This window comes from Ixodes scapularis, unplaced genomic scaffold (genome assembly GCF_016920785.2).
Source record: "Ixodes scapularis isolate PalLabHiFi unplaced genomic scaffold, ASM1692078v2 PGA_scaffold4__175_contigs__length_147842914, whole genome shotgun sequence".
NCBI classification, from domain to species: Eukaryota; Metazoa; Arthropoda; class Arachnida; order Ixodida; family Ixodidae; genus Ixodes; species Ixodes scapularis.
The window spans coordinates 119557656-119580086 of NW_024609879.1; the positions used below are offsets into that span (position 1 = coordinate 119557656).

General features: G+C 46.6%; 1 protein-coding gene across 2 annotated transcripts; it reads right to left on the reverse strand.

The window, feature by feature from the left end:
• Nucleotides 1-389: 389 nt before the first annotated feature.
• LOC8041433 (glutathione-specific gamma-glutamylcyclotransferase 1) lies at nt 390-21914 on the reverse strand. Of its 2 annotated transcripts, XM_002414668.4 has the most exons (3): nt 21530-21881; nt 7608-7643; nt 390-1088 (listed from the first exon to the last, which is right to left on the reverse strand). In XM_002414668.4, exons 1-3 carry the CDS (start codon nt 21674-21676, stop codon nt 522-524), a joined length of 750 nt encoding a protein of 249 aa, XP_002414713.3. In that variant the 5' UTR covers nt 21677-21881; the 3' UTR covers nt 390-521. The 2 variants fall into 2 exon arrangements, with proteins under 2 accessions (XP_002414713.3, XP_040061797.1); XM_040205863.3 differs by lacking the exon at nt 7608-7643 and having other exon boundaries at nt 21530-21914.
• Between the last annotated feature and the right edge of the window lie 517 nt (nt 21915-22431).

The following is a 22431-nucleotide window of genomic DNA, read 5'->3' on the forward strand; positions in this document are numbered from 1 at the left end:
AACTGAGCGAAAGCGCGAATGCATTAGTCGCGCTTGCTGCGTGAACGCTGTTCGTTGGACAGTATACAATAGCAAAAAAGCTTTTTAACAAGCTGAACGTATGTTCAGCTTGTTAAAAAAAAAACAAAAAAAAACACAACAATTTCGGAACAGAGCATCAACGTTGCACCAGCCGTACCCCACACCTGCATGCTCTCAGAAATAACCGTGATGGCATTCGGAACACCAAACAGTCGTCTTTCTTTGACCACACTTCGTCCAATGAAAGAGAAGATCGGTTTAAGGTTCCAATGGGCGTGCGCCCTCAGAGGCCAATGGGAGAATAATTTTCGCTACTGAGGCAGAAATACGTGGTGTAATACCACCCACCCGTCTAAAACTCATCGAAGGAAGGTCAAGTAATTTTGTTTCAGCCAAATGCATTGCGCTACATGCTGGAGCTCGTGCAAGCGCAACGTGCGCGGAGAATGTTCTCAGAAACATGACGCGAAATTCGCGAGGGTCTATACGCGAGCCCGACATCAAAGGTCGAGGCAGCGTAGCTTCGTCGAAGACACCGCGGACACAAAGTCGACAGCCACGGTCGCCGGCGAGTTGCGCGCATCTGTGGTCACGTCTTCGACTTCGCCGGTGGCGCCCTTGCAGCCGACCTCCAGCGACGCGCGGAGGTCCCGGTCGCTGGCAGAAGACGACGTCATCTCGTCGGTCATCTTCAGCTCTTCTAGTCGAACAAGAAGCGACGACTCTAGCGCGAACAGGTGATCGTCCCATATACCAGGGACCTCTTCCCTCATGAAGCGGGCCAGCCTGAGGACGTACTCAGCGTTGCTGCCACTAGGTCCCCTGGACGTGGCTATCTGGTCGGCCAGGGCCCGGACGCTGGCAGGGCCCAGGTACAGCGGGTTGCCCGGAAGGGCCACGTACACCAGGGCCGGGACGGGGTCTTCGCGGGGGTCCCGGGGCCGGAACTGGACCAAGGTGGTCCCGTAGCCGCCCAGCTTGGATTCCCGCTCGTCCAGGTAGGACAGGGAGGTCCCCGAGCTGCGGTCGTCCGGGCGCAGGAGGAACGCGCGACCCCAGACGATGCCCTGCGCAGACAAAGACGTGGTCTTTGGGTGAAGGCATAAGCGCCATCTCGCGTCTCTGACGTCACGTCGAAGCGATGGTGCTCTGACTGTCAAGCCGGGCATGGGCAGAGGCTTTCTTTCCAGTGTGGGTTCCAGACCGTGCACGTTACACCTAAAGCTCCGCCTCGTACGGAAATTCCAGATATGACGATATGAAGAATGGGGCAAGTAACATCATATACATATAGCCATATTAGATATGAGGTCATATGTACCTTATGTGCCCAATTCTTGATATGACCATATATGGCAATTCTGTACGGAGATCTATGCAGGCCCCTTATACAGGAGCTTTAGTGCTGTACCATTAGCTATAATAGGCAAATGGGTGCAGACGTGAGGATTTGTTTATTTACTTATTTTAAACCCTAAAGGCCCTTCCGGGCATTACATAAGGGGAACGTGATACAAAGATTGCTACAACTGAACCAAGTGGCAACAATGAGCTTGGATGTTCAAAGAGCTCGCTTAATGAGCTCTTCGAATATCCAAGAGCCCAATCAGTGACAGAGGTCACAAAATAACTGGAATCAAAACAACAGTGCTGTTGAACTGACTTAAAAATGGGCCAAGTGGGGACAAAGCAGACAACCTAAATCTATATTAACAAAAGAACCTTTAAGATATGTCAGGGCTAAGAGGCAGGGCCCCAAGAGTAAGAAGCCGAGTTAAGAGTTCGAAAATTCAAACCTGGTCGAGCTCGACCTTCGTCAGGTTCGTGACACCGCAGTCATAATATTAGAGCCGGCGGAACAAAGTAAGCAAGTTACAATTAGTTTCCAGGCTACTATAATGAAGATAGTTAGACAAGCGGGTCTAACATCGTTGAGGGCTGGAAAATCCCCCTTTACCCCGCACCTCCACCAAGTGTTAGGAAGCTGATAAACGGCGATTAATGAGAGATAGTGATCAATAATAATTAAAGAAAAGATCTTATATCTGTAAAAATTTATATTCATTGACGTTCTGATTTTGATTTTTTTGTTTTTATATTTTTACTTTGCTGTGCTGGTGAACCGCGCAAGGGGCTAAGTCCTACTAAGGCGACATACCTAAGTCGCATTTTGTCCCATCTTCTTAGATTTTGTCCGAATAGAGCGACTTTTGAATTTGATTTTATTTGATATGACACCAGTGGCGGTATCTCATTCAAGAAGGAGTGGCCGATCACAAGCTCGGCGAGCCCACGCTGCTGTCGGTGCCACGTATTCTTCCTAACCATATCTAAACTGCGAATAGCTCTGGAGGCTTAACATAGAGTATAAAACAGAAACAGAATCGAAATTTTTTAGACCTTATATATTGCTGAGCACCCCCCACCCGGCTTAAAAAAAATACATAATTGTATCTCACCCTCAAGCATAATTCCTCTCGCAACGTGCTTCGAGAGCGCTCTAGAACGGACACCTGTACGCGATAAAAAAACAACGCGAGCTTCGAACAGAATCTATATAAATAAAAACAAAAACAGGTGATAATGTCGTCAACCCGAATCCCCGAGCCACTCGACACTCGCCGCACCTAGCGACGCCAGCGACACCCCGTCCCCTATCCGCACCTGAAGGTACTAAACGGTCGGGCAGGTTCCTGGAGAACAAACATATCATTCGTCTGTTGCGAATAGGGGTCGTTGTCGCCGACAGACGAGACGGCAGACCCTAGACGCTAAGCCTCTCAAAGCTATCCCTCTGAAAAAACTGTCCCCACTCCATAAAAACATCAAGAAAACAAATAAATAAAACGGTAAACCACGAGCCCAACCCTAGTGTTGGGTGGAGATTTTGCGAACCTACCGAAATTCGAGTTGGACCAGGTTCGACATTTTCGAACTTTCATCGCCACGTTCGACGAGGCAAAAGCACCGGCCTACGGATCCCTGTCAGACTACGGCCGAGGTGCCCGCAGTCTGACAGATGCCTACCGCGGAGAAGGCGCCGCGTGACCGAGGTTTCGGTTGTACGTCAAAAAGATCCCCAGGTCGTCCAGATCAAACCTCAGTCCTCCGCCGGGTCCTCAATCCCGAAATTTGGAACGTCGGGAATTTGAAAAAAAAAAAAAAAATCCCGATACTTGATTTTTTGGTCGAGTTTGGTGACTTGAAATTAAAAACGAGGTGACGCTCCTCTCAGCGGCGAAAGGGTGCTATATTGATCGGGTGTATTGTATCGCAATAGCAATCCAAACTAGATCGGTAAATTTGTGTAGGGGTTTGATTGTACGAAATGAAATATCAAACAAACTTCTGTAAACCTTAATTCCCAACCCATTCTTCGCGAACTACACGCCTTTATAAGCTGAAATTTTACGCGTTGTAACTATCTACGGGTGCTGACTATACGAGGATTTGATTTTGTCTATAAAAATCTCAACCTCAAAACCGCAATAAAAAAAAAAAAAAGTTTGTTTTTTAGCGGAACGTTACCAATTTCCCCTTCCTTGTGGTGAATTAAGGTATATCTAGGTGCATTTTAGATTAGCTTCATAATATTTTATCGAGACGAACACGTTTCCAAAGCCAAAATAATGGTTCTTTCTTCAACAACTAAATCTTGTAAGAACTACTTCGCGAAGCGCATAAATATAATGCGAAAAACGACCCTTTTTTTTATGCGCCATTGAGTACATATTGCTCATTGTTACGAGACCCGACAGGTTCGTAAATGACAGTGTGTTCATAATAATTTCTGTATGATACAGGCTTTGCTGTGAGCTAATGAAGGGGGCATTTTTCAAGGTGCCTGTAATACGGGTACAGGGAGTGTGCATTGAGTACAAACGATCTAAGGAAAAGCTTCTCTTTTTAACTTAAAGGTTGTTTGTGTGTATTCTTAACAGCTAGTACACGGACTATGGTCTGCAAAAAGAAATAGGTGAAATATTTTCCCAGAAGTCTGCCAACGGTGTTCACAAGTCGAACTCAGACGAATTTTGTCACAAGTTGCACAGTTTGTCGAATCTGTTGAACTTCAGGTTCGACGAAACTTTGCGACATCCGTTGTGCTAGGCATATACGCTCAGAGACCTTTAACAAAAAATGGCTGCCAAGAAAGAAAAAAAAGTTGTCCCTCCGTTCTCCAAGGATGGCCGCACCCTGATGTTTCTAAAGGCTCCCCCTCCTAGTAGAGGGAAGGGCGCCGCCATTGTATGGGGACAGATTCGGGGACGCGTTGAACTTTGGCCCCCATTGTGGGGGCGTTCGAACACTGGGAAAATAAAATAGGGACATTAAAGAATATTAATACGGGTAAAACGCTTCGACGAGGCGCCGTGCTGTGCACGGCACGACGCAGCGAACCTTTCGTCTGTGCACCGTTATTGTAAACAAGGCTGCATTTTATTTGTTTGGTTGTTTACGTGATCTTCTTCTATCTATTGCAGATTTGCTGCTCCTCGTTTTGGCCGCACTGATTTGTATTTTTGCACGCGTTTCGGCAACGAATTTCCCTTAGAAGTGCGTAAGTTCTAAGGGCGTACCAGACGAAAAGCTGTCTTGGACAGCTTTTTGTCTGATCCAAAAAGCACTGCGTTGAAAATAAAATATAATTGAGTTGTACTGAACAAGTCTGTATTGTATGACTACACATGATATAAATATTTCTGCACTGTAAAATAATATTACTGATGAAATGTTTATCTAAATGTCATTCCACAGAAATTTCGAAAACTAACTTTTTTTTTTTTTATGAGAAGCGTTGTACACCAATGCCCACTGATGTCTTAAGCAATACTGAACAGGAAATATATATTTGATTGCTCATTTAAGAATTGCCAAAGTTAGTCGAGTCCTCGACTTTATTTGGGCGATATTGTAACGTAGAAGAGCCTTTGAGAATTGGCATGTGAACTTCTCGCTAGAGGAGGCCGAGACAATAGATAGAGTGACATAAACTGTAGTGTTTTTTGTGCTGGACACGGAAAGGCGATTTGCTTAGTCATACCAAAACACGTCATTTAGGGTTTAGACTGACCAAAAAATATCGAATCCAATACGCTAAAAATATTTAAATTCCCTAACTAAAAAAAAAAAAAAAAGTTTAACTTTTTTAGTTTGTTTTTATATAATAGGCAATTTATGTTTTCGATAATGCACCTGGACGCCACTTTAGCTTTGTTTAATTTCTACCTACTTAACTATTGATTTCTGAATTAATTTTATTTCCGTATAATAATGTCGCAATCCAGGAATCATCCGGCTTCGGGGCTGAACCTGCTACTTTTCTAAACAGACACCACCCTTTGTTTCCTTGTATGATTTTTTTTACATTTTTTACTCTTTTGAATTTGTATTAATTTCCTTGACCTTGAATAAAGCTCTCCCGGTGCACTAAAGGAATAATAAATTTAATAAAATTAATTTACAATTTAATTTAATCTAATTCTACGCTCGACTGAGAGAGACCTTTGTTTTCTTTTTATCGTTCTCTAGACGACAGGTGTCACGCAAAATGCGAGGAGTCACCCTACCGCCGCACCCGTCTCTAAACCTCACATCTGGACTCCCAATATCCCCGCACCCCCTTCCCGATTTCCCCCCATCGATCCCTCTTCCCCTCCCCGATCCACGCACCTTCTCTCCCTATTTTAACCCCCGTGCTCGTGCTGCACCCCAAACCCAACACCCTGCCCTATTTCCCCCTCTACTCCGGTAACCCCCAAGCCGATAGTGCGGCGGAAACTCGGCGCTCGACCAACCAATCAATCGCCTCCTTTTCATCTCCTGACACCGCTCTCAGGGCGAGAGTATCGGCAAGAGACTGATCACGCGACGAACGATAGATGAATGACTTGTCGAGCGGGCACGTAGCTTCCACCGCATTGTCGACATAAGGGCGAACGGTCTACTCCCCAACTCTCAATACCCAACACCCTCTTCCCTTTTCATTTCTCCCCACCCCCTCTCTCCCTAGAACGTCCTCCTTTCCCGAATCCTCCCTTTTGTTTTCTTTGGTCACAGCGTGCGCTTTGGAAACTTTTTTTGTTTTTTTCTTCTTTTCAATCGCGTCGAAGAACAGGTGGCGGCTACGGACGCGGTCCAACTTCTCTATTATGATCTTTCCTCCTCGTCCTCTTTTTATTATGCCTGTCTCACTCTTTTTTTTTTTTTTTATCGGTAGTTTGCGGGGATTTGTTCGACAGACCGGGGAGACGGTAGGAGATATCGAACAGAGCCGGAGTTTTGGAAACGACCGCGTGGAGCCATCTGGATGTCTTGACCTCCGCATGACCTTGTGCGTCGGTCTCGGACCCGTCTTGTGGGGCGGGAATGATGACCTTTTTCTGAACTGGCCTTGGTCACCATCAACTTAGCACCGGTCATACCGCCTCATACATCAAACAAAATACACGCTGACACGATGACAGACATTATCTGCGGAAAAGACGTCTCGCGCCCGTTCGAGTCACGTTTGCTCCACACATGTGTATGAGGATTCGAACATGTCTTGCAGACAGTTTTTGTGTGTTCAATGCGACAGGACCCTCGTACAAGGAAGAAGCCCGAGATTGTGTTTGCAGACTGTCCTTTTGTAACATCTGTTTGCAGCGTGACCACGGATTAAAGGCACGCTTTGAGTTTATCTCCGAGTTCGCATTCGACCATGGAAACGCGAAGAGCAAAACTCCCGATAAAGATGTAAATAGGTACGTTTAATAGCTCCTTCCGATACCTCCGATAACGATACGCGATAACAATACGATGCATGCGCGAAGGCGTCGGCTAAACATCGGACGTCATTATCGGAGTTGTCGGAGTAGGGGGACACAAATCTGGTGTAGACTGATGGCAGCTGTTGAAACCGGTTTACTCTACTGAACGTCTAACTTCTGGTTAACTCAGTTGGTACAGCGTTCCACTGGCAATGCAGAGACCCCTGGTTCGATACCAAGATCAAGCGGATTTTTTTTTTTTTTTTTTTCAGTCGTGCATTTGCATGTTCTTTGTCTCGCTTGTTCACTTTCTCCAGGGATAATATTGTTATTCTTATCCGGCTCGCTACACCTTTGCATTCATTGCTATGAATAGGGAATTTACCGGAGACCGAGGTTTCCTAAATGGCGACACAGGCACACTGAAGTCTGAAGAAACTCAGAATTCTCTGTGTTTGAGTTGTCCTTTAGAAAACCTATAGAGTCCAAGGTAAATAATTCACCATGTTCAACCTGCGCCAGCTTTAATGCACCCTCGATCGATCGCCTTTTTTTTTTTTGTTTTTTTTTTGTTAGAGATGTGAGTTGCAGAAGCGAATACAGCCAAGTGCAACGCACAGGAAATCTTGAGTATCTGGACAGAAACCGTATACACAAATCTGTAACCGCCGGTTCATTGTAGGAAGAAAGAAAATCTTTAACACGATGCGTGCGAAGGAATTCTGTGCACACTTTTCTTACAGTTACGTTAATCGAAATCAGCGCATGCTCGAACGTAATGCAAAAAAGAAAATAAATAAAAATAAAAAAAAGACGCAGTGGCGACGTTCTCACCTCCTCGCTCTCGATCAACGTTGCCACCCGGCCTATCTGAAAAGCGAGAAATGAAACGCTCGATTAACACATTGGCGTACATGCCCTCCTTCTCCCCCATCTCTTCCACTCCTATTTCTCAATCGAACAAACAAACAGTAAACTAGATTTGAAAAGAAAAAAAAACTATGCATTAACAGCTATATTAAGGGAGCAATCTCTTCCCGCTAAACATAGGTTAGCAAATTGAGTTGGTAAGTAATTATTCAATATACAGCAATTCAGTTTTTCCCACTATGTTTAGCTAACGAGCCGTAACGAGAAAAAGGTAATAAAAACGCACCCGATCTTACGGTTTGGGGGACCCAGCGATGCGCTATCGTGTTTAGAAACAATTGGTGCGCACTCACCCGAGCAACCAACCGAATTACTTGATCAAACCATATACGCTATGCTATGCACGGTTTTGCCGGAAGCGAACGCGGTCGTTGCTCCTTCGAGGAGACAACGGAGACACACAACTGGCATTAAACAAAATAATAATAACAAAAAGAAGACATCCAAATAGCGCCAATCTGGCCCGCGAACAAAAGGTTGACTCGTCGGCCGGCAATTCCGCGGCTAGAAATAATTATTCCTCCAGGAGCGAACGAACGGCAGCAGCAACAAGCGCCGCTTCTGTGTGTGTGTGGGAACACGTCTGTCAGGTCTGTTATGATGTTTCGTCCCCTCCACCCTACCCTCGAACGTTTATGTGTATACGTTCCCTGGGAAATCGCATCGTACAGTTGCATGGCGGAATTTTTTCTCTCAGTCAAGACGGACGGCAAGGTTCGTCCGTCGTCTCGTAAACAAGGCGATCCCCTCAGAGCGAAAACAAACGCGCACCTTCAAAAAGAAAAAACAAAAAAACAAAAAAAAACAACGACGATTGTTGGCATTGTTGTAAGTTGTCGTCGAAGGAAACACTCGCGGAAGTCGGCGCGGCTGAGTTGCTTGGTGAGTGTGTGAGGGATCGTGGGTTCAATCACCCGCCCTTACCAGCTTCGATCTGGATGAGCACTGCAGCGTGCGGTCGTGTATCACTATTGCGTGATGCACGTTAAAGACCCGTTCAGCAGTCGCGCTGCACCGGCTTAAATGCTCATCTCCAGTGGGTAACAATGGCCCCATATTAGCAGACTATAAACCCCTGCTGTCTAAACAACTAAGCAGTTCGTTCTTGGCGCATGTGTGCGGACATCGATACGGTATACGGAACGCGCAAGGCCTTTTCTTGTTTTCTCTCGGCAAGGATGCGCAATTGTGCGTCCGCAAACGTCCCCGCAAACGCGATCATGTGTATAATGCTGGCTATGGTGCGCGTCTCCGACTCGTGCATTTACCGCGTCTTCAAACCTGGTCCCTCGATTTCCGCCTGATGACGTCATTAAAGTGTCATGTCGCAGTACACGGCTCTGTCATGTCGTAGCCTGCCGCGACCCTAGCGGTTGCCGCAACAGCGAAGGTGGAGACGCGGCAAACGCCGGTTCTGCGCTGCAGGTCGCTCTGCATGACAGACAGTCGACAGGCATCAAAGCAGACGCGAGACAAGACGCCGCCACGACGCCTTTGTGGTGAGCAAGTCGTCTGCCTCTTGCGTGGGAGTTACGGTGACGTCAGAACGGCGCCGTGTTCTGATTGGCTTTGATTGAAAGGATAGTGGGTAGACCTTAATGGTAAAAAGCCTTTAAAGTCTACCCACTACTTTTTTTCTTTCAGTCAGCCAATAAAGGCTCGTCGTTCTGACGTCATCGCAACACCTGTACAAGAAGCAGAAGAACTTGAGCTCCGCCATACCCTTGCGCCCCCATGCCCTTTTGGCGCCAGCATTTCTATTCCCAACCGCCAGGGTCGCGACATTCGACAACATGGCACTCCGACCCCTGTGACGTCATTTGTTGCAAATTCGAGACCCCTTTCGATGCACGGGCGGGATAGGACGCTAAACACGCCAGTCGCGGAGACTGCAGCATCCGCAAGACTAGACAATCTAAGCTCAAGTCTAGACAAGCCCATAGTCAACGTCAGTAGACTGATCAAGTCTACACGAGCCCTACCCAGAGCACTGCACGCCCGCGTCATAAGTGCTATGCCGTTAGACGGCGTCGTGGGTTCCAAGATCTGGAGATGGCTTGGGCTTTCATAGGCCAGCTCAGCTCAAGCCTAGCCAAGTCTAACCAAGGTCTACTCGACCCAAGTCTGCACAAAGAGCCACAGCCCACCAGTATTACGAGTGATAAGCCACTAGACGGCGTCGTGGGCGCCAAGATTTCAAGATGGCGGCGTCCTCGTGAAAATGTCTATACCGGTGCGATGCATAAAGTGGCTCTTAACCTTGACTGTGCTGCACGCAATTTTAGAACGAGCTCGTTCTTAGGCCAACAATAGCATTACGGAAAAAGAGCGCACTATAGCGTGAAGCGGACGGCAAGGCGACGCACGTCGGCTTTGGGACGCAAAGACAATCGCGGGCTCCTTTATTTGAGCGAGCGTTCTGTCAAGATGCAAAAGGTCGACTTGGTTAGGCAGAAATAATATTCCTAATTAAGCCCATTGTTTCTCCGGAGCAGACTGCGTTCCTCTAACACCGCGTGGACAAACTCGGAGGTTAGTCGGGTCGTAAAGTTATGGCGCCACTGACCTCGAAAGCTTACGCGGCATGATCTTAATTGTACCGCATTGTTAGTTACGCAAAAAGGGGGTCACTCTCACGGGTAAAAATATGAAAGAAAAAAAAACAGACATGACGTCAGCGTTCGGCGAGGAGTCGGATGCAATCACGCGCGTCGTGCCCGAAAAATGGCGACCCCCAATGTTGCTCGATGCGGTTTTGAAAACGGTCAATTTTGACGATCGCTAAGATTAGGAGGATGCGACTTCCTGAGCCTTGTGGTAGGGTGTCGAGAAGCTCGGACAATATCGTGTTTTTTGCTCTGTCACGGATTGTTTGAAGATTTCTGCAGGACGGACAAGTGTTTTCCCGCGATTTGAATTAAAGCTTGGCATAACTGCAGCAACGATGATTTTGAGAATCACGATGGCTGGAATGTCGCTACTCCAAAGCGCAGTTTATTTAGCGGTTTTATAGTCTACACGAGAGTTCTTCTATTCAAGAGGCCATGCAGAATTGTCAGATCATTGTCCATTACCTGGACACGAACAGGGCATGCACGCACGAAGATTTGTATCTTCTGTTCTTTTATGGACGCCGGTCGTGTTGTCTGCCTGGAAAATGATTAATTCGAACGTAGCTAACTATTTAAGGACAAAATCATTAACATTCCTCGAATTATAAATTGCCGCGTGTATACAGTTAGTTTATACGTGCGTGTATGAAAGGGACGCTGCGCGGTGACGTTAATTATAGGAGAAAGCGCGACATGTCCTGTAATTGCGTAATTACTGTAGTTCGTTTTCACTGGCGCAGCGCGACCTTCGGTTATATATATATATATATATATATGTATGAAAAACCAAAGTGAAGAAAGTTAGAAAGTGTAATTAATAAATAAAATGTCCGTGAAGCACGGACGTTCGGATAGTGAAAGTATGAATATATGTAATATATTAGAGTGTGCGAAAGGAGAAAAATGGGGGGGGGGGGGGGGGGGGGGGGAAGAGGGGCTTTATGTTGTGTGGATGATATCGGCTGCGGCGATAGCAAAGTCAGGGCAATAAGACCCATTTCGCTAACCATGTCGAATCAGGTCGGAACGTACTGAACAATTCCATTAATCTCCAACTGCTCTAGGTTCACGTTTGCCTATTATAAAGTGTTTTTCTTTCTTCCTTTCTTGTTTGTGTGTGAGTGTGTGTGTGGGGGAGGGGGGGGGGGGCGTGCACTGCGCGTAGTTACATATATTGGTTGATTGATTAGTGGTAGATAATTTATCTTATACGAAAATGGTAAAAATCGTTTTTATCATTTTCGTATAAGATAAATTATCTACCACTAATCAACCAAGCAATATATGTAACTATATATGTAAAAAAAATTGCGTTTTAATTATTTTTCTGGATTTTCGCTCGTGAAATTGCGATTTAGACATAATTCATCTGATAATGTAGAAGGCATGTATAGGTGACCTTTCCTTTTCCTTCTCTTTTCAGGTGCATTAATACTAGATGTCCATCAAGCGGTACGATTCGATGGTAGCCTTTGGTTGAGATGATGTTGGGAATCAAACCGGAATCAGTCCTGATAGGAAAGGGTTCATGCTAATCTAGGACCGGGCCAAGGGTTGGGCCGACGTACAACCTCGGTTTTCTGCAGGGAAGATAACCCTCTTAGCGCCCCCCCCCCCCCCCCCCCCCCCCCCCAATCCTAAGCTGCGGGGGGAGCCAACTTGGGGCAAGGTAAAACGTGGAGAGGATATGAGAAAGGAGGGGGCGGGCAAAAGGGGAAAGCGCGACATGTATCGGCAGTGTTCGAGTTAAAACGCGCAGATAAAACGAACCTGCAATCGGCGCCTGAGCACAAAGTTCAAGAAGGTACGAAGAAAGCAACATTTACCAACGTATCTGTCTTTTACCGAATACAACTTTCAAACGTTTGACTATAGTATCTGCTAACACAGGGTCATGGCAAGTTGCGAGCATCTTCTCATCATCCCGCAGCCAATCACATCGCAGCATCGGCCAGTCAGGTTGCAGCATCAGCCAATTAGATCATCGCAGCATCGGCCGATAAGAACGCCCAATCACGAAACGAGAAGCGTGAACGTCATCAGCCTAGCCCTGCGTTTCTTGAGCTGTGGGTGACTTCACGCCTATTTTCTCGCTTTGTTTTCGCCGGCCATTTTATAAGCTCGTTCCGTGTCCTATCAGTCAAATTCAGACATGCACAGGTTACTAGTAACGCGTTACTATATACTCGTACCAGTAACGCGTTATTAGTGGGCAAACAGGCGCATTTCGCGTGAGGCTTTTTTACCTCTGCTTTGCCTGGCACACCGCCGGGTGCGCACTTGTTTCTGCGCAAATAAATAACTTATCCCTTATCACTTACTTCTACCCAGTTACTTTCTTCGGTAACGAGCAACGTATTTAGTTACTTTTTTTAGAAAAAGAACAAGTAACATACTTAGTTACTTCTAGGGCCATGTAACGAGAAACGGTATTTCGTTACACCTGAGGAGTAACGTGTTCAGCACCGTTCAAACAGGCTCGTTTTAATTACAATTCGAGTATGCGTCTATTCCGACAAAGGGCAAGCCGAGAAACAACTAAACAGTATGTCAGTATAGCAACGTTTATCGCTCAACATTTCAGTCCAAATCTACGGCTGGGGATGTCCTTCGCCCATCGAACACAATGAGGTCCATTGGTTGAACCTTTTAGAATCGTATACAGACCGAATGTAAACCCGAAGTTTGCCAACACGGGAAGGCACAGAACCCCTGCTCAACTTAGCACTTTGGAAGCAGAGAGCACAAAAGAGAGGGGAATCCGAGATACACCAGCTCTTGCTGAAGCACAGCACTGCCGCTCCTTCGAGTGTCTCAGTATAGAACGACGCTTCAGCGGCGCCCGAGATGTATTCTCGAGGAAGCGGGGAAACATAACTGATGAAAACTTCGGGAAGCAGCTACTATTTAAAGGGAAACTCCGCTTCATTTTTGTTTAAAAAAACAACAACAAAAAACGATGCAGTCTTATTCATTATCACCTGGGAAGACAACGCGTATGATGATGTATAAACAGCGTGACCCCGGTCTATAATGGTCTCGGCGGAGATAGGCTTCGCGTAGTTGGAACGGCTGGTCGTGCAGCAGCCTCGGGCTTCTCCCCTTTTTAAGTTTGGAGGAGTGGAGGCCACCATCTGTTGTCGAGGGCATGCTCGAGTGCCGGTCGAGACAGGGCGCCTATGCTGTCTTGCCTCGCCGAACGATGACTGCGTCAGCGTTCAGCGAGAATTCGGATCCCATCGCGCGCTTCGTGCCCAACAAATGGCGACTATCAATGTGGCTCGATAGACTTTCCTAATGGGTGTATTGCTCGCAAGATAGGGTTATGATTTTGGAATTATTTTAAGCTTTCGCCTTAAGGTAGCAATTTAGGGTTACAACTTAAGGTTGCGTCTTAGGGGTTAACCTATTTTGAACCATAGGGTTACAGTTTAGGGTTCCAACTTAGACTTATGAGTTATAAGTTATAGCTTATAGTTAAGTATGGTTAGAGCTCTACATGGGCCCGGCCACACTCGAAAGCCAAAACCCGGCCCGGCCCGGCCTGGCCCGGCCCTCGGGCTGCGCCGGACCGGGTGGCACGCACTGTAGTCGGGCGGCTCGGCGCGGGCTTGGGCTCGAGACGTGCTTCATCTCCCGCTCTCGAGACACCTCTAACCGGACCAGACCAGGTAGGCACCCCATCAGGCCGGTCCTGGGTCGGGTCGGGTCTCGGGTCGGGTCGGGTCGGGTCGGGTCGGGTCGGGTCGGGTCGGGTCGGGTCGGGTCGGGTCGGGTCGGGTCGGGTCGGCCCCGGACCCGACGCCGCCCGGCCAGGACCCGGGCCGGGTCGGGCTTCAGAAGGCAGGCCCATGCCGTGTTCTCCGCTTGGCTACAAATTACTCGTACACCTTAGGGTTACTCAACCCCACAGGACATGACACTTTCGTTTCGAAAGTCGTGGCTAGTTCCTTTCGTGTGTTTCTTAACGTTTTCTATAACCGTCGGCGCCACCAGAAGCAGGAGCAAAGGACATAATAACATAATAAAGAAGTGATGACCCCCGCGTCGCGACGTAATGTCGGCAATTCAAAATTTCCGTTCCTTCATTCCGAAAGAAGTAAAAGAAGAAAAAAAATTAACGGCCGTTTGAAAACAACGTTGCAGCTATAGGGGGCATGAACGAGTTCTTAAACGAGACCATTTTGAATTTTACGGTGCGTTTTTTTTTTATTCTCTCCACTCCCCTCGACGGAGTGACTTAATAATGGTAGCAGTGAACCATTAGGCGTCCACCATTATTACTTCGAAAGACGTTCACGTGCTAACCTTAAAACTTCATTTCCGCACATTGTCGTCCCTGTTGCATGCCTGTAATTTTGCCAGCATCTGATTTTCTTTTATGCCTTTCTTTTTTTCTTTTCTTTTTTTTTTTTCAAGGTCGCCCTGAAGGAAAGGGCTCCTGTCGTTACCAGGGCACCGACGTCGCCAAGGTTAAAGTTTCCGGTGCCGGTACTCCATTTTTTTTTTACCTTAAAACCGTGTAATACGCTAGGACCCTCGGAATGCGTTATAAAGGGCCGTGTAATGATATTGGGTTGAAATTACTTAGCAAATACCGCGGAACCTTCAGTCTTATCATACTCATGTCGGATTTGTTCCAGGGTTACCTGGTAGACAACGCCAGCGTGCCAATGTGCATGTTCTCGTCGTAAGTAGAGCCACTATAAATACGCTTAGAGTAGCGTCACTCCATTCACGGGTTTTCTCGTGAACGCCGCCATTTTGGTGCCTAGCGCGGGACGGGTGCAAATGGCGATCGTTACGATTAAAAGATGCGACTTTTTTAGCTGTAGGAAAACGGCGTCAAGAAGCTCGAGGGATATTGCTGTCGCGGACTGTTTTTACGTTTCTGGAGAACGAGAAATCGTTGCCATGCGATTTGAGACGAGGCTTCGGGTAATTAGCAACAACGATTTTGAAGCACCCAGGTGGCTCGAGTGTCGTTACTTCGAGGCGTATTGCTTACGTAATTATAATTATGTTTGTGTGTACGTTTGTACAGCCGGAAGTTAGTGAGCCCCAATGGGCGTCTGCTTACTTGTTTGGTGATCCTATATTATCGGGTTCACCTCGAGATCCGTAGTAAGAAAATCAGTAAAGATAAAGTTCGGGCACAAACAACTGCGTCGCGGTCTAATTGAGCGATCAGCTGCACACATTATTGAAAGAGCCGCGGCAGGTTACGTGTCAATTTTCCCACTAAATCTAGCGGGTAAACCGAATTTGTGTGTAGTTCAGGTGACAACAAACCATGCGACGTCATTTTCCCCGCTAGATTTAGCGCAGAAGAAGAATTGGTGTTGAGGTCACTTGAGCTCATTTCTCCCGCTAAGTTTAACAGGGAAACCGAATCGGAGTTCAAATTATGCGACGTCAATTTTCCCGCTAAATCTAGCGGGCAAACTGAATTTATGTATGGGTGCCGTGACATCGTGTGACGTCATTTTCTCCGCTAAATCTAGCGGGAAAACTGAATACGTGTATAGGTCACATGACATCGTCATGACGCGTCATTTTTCCCGATAAGTTTAGCGGGGAAAATGAAAGATCAGAAACAAAACTTCAAAGTGGCGCGAAGATCCTACGAAAACTAATTGCTTTAATAGCCGCTTTTGAAGTCCGGCTTTTCGTGATACGTTACTAACTTTCGCCATCTTTTATTGAACTTAAGATACATGTAGGTGCATTTTAGATAAGGTAAATGTTATCTCATCGAGACTTACACGTTTCGAACGCGAAAAACATCTTTTTTTTTTTCCTCCGACAGCCAGATTTTGTAAGAACTGCTTCAAGCAACGCAAAACTTTTTTTTTTATTTTTTTTTTTATGTGACAACGGGTGCAGTCGCAAGCGCTCGCAGCAAAGTGAGTCACACTCAAACACAAATCCGCGAAGCAGCCTTTATTCGTTATTCATTTTTGGCCTGCAGCGTCTGTATCAGGCAATAGAGGCTTTTAGTGTAGACCGTCTTCTAGAGCTACGCTTCGCTAGTGGGAGCTCGTGTTCTCACTTTGAAGCATGAATTGAGAACGCGCCAGCTGAGCCCACTTTCCGCAAAGCACCACCCACTAAAATCTTTTATATATATATATATATATATATATATATATATATATATACGGGCACACTTATTTGCAGTTACGCTAAGTGAGCAGATTATGTTTTTGGACAACTTTCTGTGGCTATGCGGTCAAAGTTAGGGGCTCACGTGCGCTTGCGCATGTTGACTCGGTCCCATCAAAGTTGTGCACGCGCACTCTTCACTTCTGAAATAGCCGTCCGAGAGTATATTACGGTAACTGCGGTTGAGGATGTCCGTGTAACAAGGCTATAAAACTCTCTATTTTTGCAAAAAAAAAAAAACGAACTAACATTAAAAAAAAAAAAAACGTTTCCGCCGTTGCGGAGCAAGATTTACTCGCCCCTTAATGTGGTGAAATAATAAAATGCTGGTACGCGAATTCGGTCAATTAACAAGCTTCTATGTGCATTTCAGATCTGTTATTTTATCAAAGCGTGCAAATTGCAAAAGCAAAAAGTATGTTTTCTTCTTTCTTTCTTTTTTTTTTTTTGTGACAACGAAACTTTGTTAGAGCTACAGACGCTTTTAAACACGCGCCAAATTGAGTCGCCATCGCCGACCTTCTCTCGTCTTACCGAGATGCCGAGTCACTGAGGCGGGCGTTGACGAGTCTCAACAAATGCCTATGCTAGGGAGAAGGACACGGTAGCTGCTAAAGTGGCAATAAACTGTCCTACTCTGGTAATGATAAAGTGAAGCGAGCGGAAAAAGAGGAAAGAAAAACTGAAGGTCGGTTATGGCGGCGCCCATGCACATCTGCCTAGAAGCGTCTATACTTTGCGCGGTGTATGCACTATGGTACAAACCGTAACTTTGCGTGAGGCGAGGATGATGAAACCCTATATGGTTGTCTACACTCGTCTTTACCTCAAGGTTTGTAACGAAAGTAGTTCGACTCCTCGCGGAACAACACTAATCTCCTCAATTACATTTTTTTTTTGCAAAGTTTCTTTTTTGTTTCTTTGTATTTTCAAAAATAAACAACGCACCGCCGAACGTTCATTCTCCGACCAAATGTAGCCTTAGCGATTCGACCCATTTGGCAAAGTTTTCGGAACTGTTACCTTATTCAAGAGTTATAAGTGATTTTCTGAAATTTTCACTGGTAAAAGTTTTTGGGTGGTGTCTCGACGCCAATCCAGTACAGGCAATGTGTCACGTGACCTTGCGATGAACCCGTGGTCTATGGCCGGCTAGGAGGAGAGGCGAGGCGAGGCCGAACGCTCGATTTTGCCAGAGCGGGCGGCTGATTTTGCCGAGAGCGGTCGCAGCCTTTGATGCTCCATCACCATGCCGCCCTCCGTGAGCTGGCATCAACGTCCCAACGGCGAAAACAAGGGAAATATTCGGAAATTGGCTTCCAAACACCTGCTGCGTTTCTGCCTGCTTCATCTGACACAAACAAAAAAAAAAATGAAAGGGTTCATGTTTCTATTTACAGCTGTATTATCTTTAGTATGCCAAGGCACACGTACCACACGTTTCCGTGCTTTGGTCGCTACAAAAAGTGGTAAAAATATTTAATATCACTAAAGTAATGTTTTGTGTGTGTGTGTGTGTGTTTGCCTATTTAACATTTAAAATGTGTTCTCGTTAGATTGTTTTTTTTTTTTCCGGTGCTTTTGCGAGACGCGGCATTGCAAGTGCTGCGTCTCGCACAAGCCTTGTTGGCTTACGTGGGAATCGAGCTCTAAAATGTGAAAAAGAAACGGAATACATTGTATTGTATTGTATTGAATACCACTACAGATGTTATATGTTCAATGCGCCCATTTTTATAAGCATCTTCTCTTCTATAGTCGGTGACAGCTCAAGAACGAAGTGGAGACTCCTCCCACCTCTTTCCACTTGAGTAGTGCGAACGCTGGAGAGGAGGTCACCTTCTCTCCACCGTTCGCTCCGCTGGAGTGCAAGGTGCTTCACGCATATGGACCGTTCTCGCCCACCTTATCGCCACACTTCCCCTTCTAGCTCCTCAGCATGATGGAGCCTTTGCAAAATTCAGCGCCACCTAGAAGTGTAGCTGCGGTGCCTATAAGAGCGATAGCTGTTAGTTGGGCACTTCGCGGTTTTGCACCGTCGACCGTGCTTTATAATTATATATCGACGCAGGGGCATTCATCGGCACTCCGCCAAAACATTCCGCGGGCCGCTGATAACAGGATAACGAGCAAGCAAGATAACATACGTGGTCATGCATGGCGGAAAGACAGCATGCATGGTCAGTAAAACAATCCCCGTCGAGCAATCCGGCAGTGCACTGGCATATAGGTCGCCATGTGACCCAAAATTAGTATGCAAACAACAATTCTCAGGAGAAACTCAAATAAAGATGCCTTAGAATTTTACTTTGCATTTTGTATCAGAAAGCAAGGTGAAAGCGAGTGCGTTAGCGCCCCGTCAATGCACCTGACAGACAGAGTTTTAGTTCTCCACACGAATAGATAGAAGGACGGTACGAATGATGTCTGTTTGTTTCAATAAACCTTCATTTGGGAGTGCACTTTGTCTCGTCTACTTCCTCGTTCCTGTTTATTCGGCGCTTTTCGTGTACCACGTGGGATTATTTCATTTGAACCGAAATGACATACGAAATCACGCTCTCCTCGTATACGAAGATTGCTGAAATTGTCCCTACTTAATACGCCCTTAATGGTTTCAAAAGGCTATGGAATTTACGGTTCAGTACGGGACGCTTATGCGGACTCCATATGGTGCGCTCTCGCCAATGTATTGTTCATTCGGTCCATCTGCTCCGAGACGACACCTTAGCGGCTCCGACGTTACACCTCAGCTCTCGCTGTGTTCCACCTCACGGCTTGCGTAAGGGTCTACGATTTAACCCGAGTCCGCCGTTGTTCGGGCGCGCAGCCTCTGAGCATGTATTGGAGACGAAGGCTCCAATCGCAAGCTTCGGGCCCCAGAAATGGCGACCGCCAATGTTCTCGATGGACTTTTGAAAAAAAGGGTCTATTAACATGACCTGCGCGCAGTCAGCGCAGTGCTGTTTACACGGCAGCATATAACAAGGAGGTTAGAAGTACTAGGAGGGGGTACGTAGCAATATTGGTGAAGCCTAGTCATAAAAAGTTTAAACGATTTTGTGCCCAGCGTGACCGCAGATCTGTCTGGCGATTGGTGCGCGTGACATGTCACGTGCGAGATGGATGGTTGATTGTAGGAGGATTCCTTGCAGGCTTGCGCGCGCTCCGTCCGGCAGGTTTTGTCAGATCGAAGGCTAGACGGAGACTAGCTACGGTCACGTGATGTGGTTGGAGTAAGGTTAAAAATGAGAAAGAGGCGAGGCGTCAAAGGAGCATGGCTTGTGGAGGCTACGCGGCTGACGTCATGCCCTCTCCTACCCTTCTATTCTCCATGGCATATAAGGCAAGATCGCTCGTTCCTCGCTTCGACGTGAACGAGAAATACGAACCAAGAAGAAGAAAAAGAATTACCAGCGATCACAGACTGAAACAAGTTCAGCAATCCTTGAAACCCGAAGAGGGGCACATTGAGAAATTTCTGTGTATTTGTAGTTCCGATTTTTGCGTGGAGCGAGAGGGTTGGACAGAAGGATGTATACCTTTTCCGCAAGGGCGCCGCCATCTTGAATTTTCGTCACTCCCAGTATGGCCGAAAACATTGTTTTGCCGCCGCCACGCCAATATACGGCATGTAGGATATAAGCGTAACCGCCACACATTCTCGTTTTGCCTCCCCTTTATTTCTTTACTATATTTACGGGTTGAAACATTTTATTATTTTTTCGTCGCCCATACCGGATACGCTTATTAGCTGGCTGGGGACGAGAGCACACCAAAAAGGCCTATACACGGCGCAAAAGACCTTGACGCGGTCAGCGTGTTACGTTGTGTAGGAATGCTTTCATTTTTTGTTATTTACGTCTGCTTGTGGCGACTGTAATCACCGTAGTCATTATGATGATGAATCTGCAACGGGTCGCTTATCTGCGCCGTCGTGATACCGTTCGATTTTGATCGGTGCTGATTGCTTAGTCCCACGGAGGTCAACAGCTATGGGAGGGTGTACTGGCATTCGTGCCAATTGATGTCCGAAGGTGGTCTGGCTGTGGCCCCGGTCTTCGCGATACAGTTCTGTGCGCGGAAAAACACCGTTTCCTCTCGCCGTAACGAGCATTTGTTGGAAATGCACGAGAAATGGTGAATATTTCTCGTTTCCATGTGTGTGTGTGTGCGTGTGTGTGTGTGTGTGTGTGTGTGCGTGTGTGTGTGTGTGTGCGCGCCTGCGTGCGTGCGTGCGTGCGTGCGTGCGTGTGTATGTGTGTGCCTGTCTGTCTGTGCGTGTGTGTGTCTGTTTAATAATAGCAGGACTATTTTTTTGTACTTGCAAAACTATATTAAAATTGCCAAATATTATAAGAGACGCACCGTCGACCTATATAGCCCTAGTGAATTGATATTATGGAGGTAGCCGGCATTAACAGTGTCAACGTCTGCGTCAGGTTTCATACGTGGAAGAAGAAAATATACCAGGGGTTACTGAAAGAGTGCTATGAGCTGTCCAGTATAAGCGCGTCACCAACTCACGATAGAAATCAACTTACTGTGTACGCATGTGTTTCTTTTACCTGACGTCCTTTGCAAACACTTTTTTTTACTTGACAGTAATCCAAGAAATCACCACGCTCAGCAGAAGCTTCTGAGAACTTGTCAGAAGTTAAACAGAACTGAGTCATAAATCTTCCGACGTTCACCCGGCGAAAGGTCTGTATAAGAGTCCACCACCTGCTAGCAAAGACGCAACGCCACGTAAACGCTACGGAATTACCCTTCGCACAGACAGCACGTATATTATTTCTACGGCTGTTCGTAAGGCTATCGCGTTGGCGATCTAGTAGGAGGCGAAAACAATTCAGACTGCATAAAACATTCCCAATAGCGATTATTGTTCCACGGGCATTCAAACCGCGAGTGAAAACTCGGTCATGATTAAGTACCTAAAAATAAACAAGAAAAACAATATCGGCGACGCATATGAAACAGCTGTTGACGACAGCTTACACGCGAAGTATAGTTATAAAGCTACGTGAGGGGGAAAAAGTGCATTACCTTTTCTGGTGTTCCTCTGTGTTTGTCGTTTCCTTGCCAGAACCGTCGCTCGAAGCCACGGATGTGGCCGATCTGGCTGCGGACGAAGTCAAATCCAGGATTCCAGACCAGCGATCCGTAGCCAAACACCCATATCCCCGATGCCATGGCTGAGTACCGGTCAGTTTGCAACGTTGCAGCGCGGAAAAACTCAATCAAAGCGTTTCAGATTCTTGCCTGGCCGCGTCACGTCTTTGAGAGACCGAATTCGGCGGAAGTGCGGTGTTTTTTGGCCGTTTTGAACGCGAAAATCACCAGAAGTTCGAAAGCAGACGTCGCGAGCCGGCCGGCGTCCATTCGGAGCAGACGACGTGAGGAGAGAAGCGGCCGCGATGGCGCTGCGGGCGCTTCGGCGCGGCCTTCTTGGCCAACGGGAGGCCAGAAAGAAGCCCACGTGACCTCATGCCGGGAGCGCGCGCGTGGATGATGCAAGATGGGAACTGGCTTGCACTCGGCGACGTCAATTATTGTTCGCTCCCTGCTCTTTTCGTTCGAAGCAACGGGAGTGCCGAATGTAACAAAAATAAGCGGAAAAAAAAAAAAACAAAAAAAAAAACAGGGCGCAAAAAGAAGAAACACGTCCAGTTCCTGTTGTTCTGCGGCACGATATTCAAGGTTTATTTTTTATCGTCTGTTCTTTTCCTCGCTGGGGGCGCGACACTGTTGACGTTGGCTTGAGGTCTTTTCCTTTTCTTCTTTTCTTTTTTATGTTAGACCAGAAGCGTACTGTTGCGTGAGAGCCACGTAAAATGTGTTTTTCTGAACCTTCAACAAAGTTCCTAATTAATTTCACAATGCAGCGACATTTAAATAGTCTAGAAATAAAAAGAAAATTGCAAAATATAAAATATATTTTGAATTTT

Bases quoted from the DNA above. Each gene is read 5' to 3' on its own strand.
- LOC8041433 (XM_002414668.4), bottom strand. From the start codon at position 21,676: ATGGCATCGGGGATATGGGTGTTTGGCTACGGATCGCTGGTCTGGAAT. The intron at 7,644-21,529 runs GTAATGCACTTT...CTCGCTTTTCAG, and splicing joins ACAGAGGAACACCAGAAAAG to ATAGGCCGGGTGGCAACGTT. The intron at 1,089-7,607 runs GTGAGAACGTCG...TTGTCTGCGCAG, and splicing joins CGTTGATCGAGAGCGAGGAG to GGCATCGTCTGGGGTCGCGC.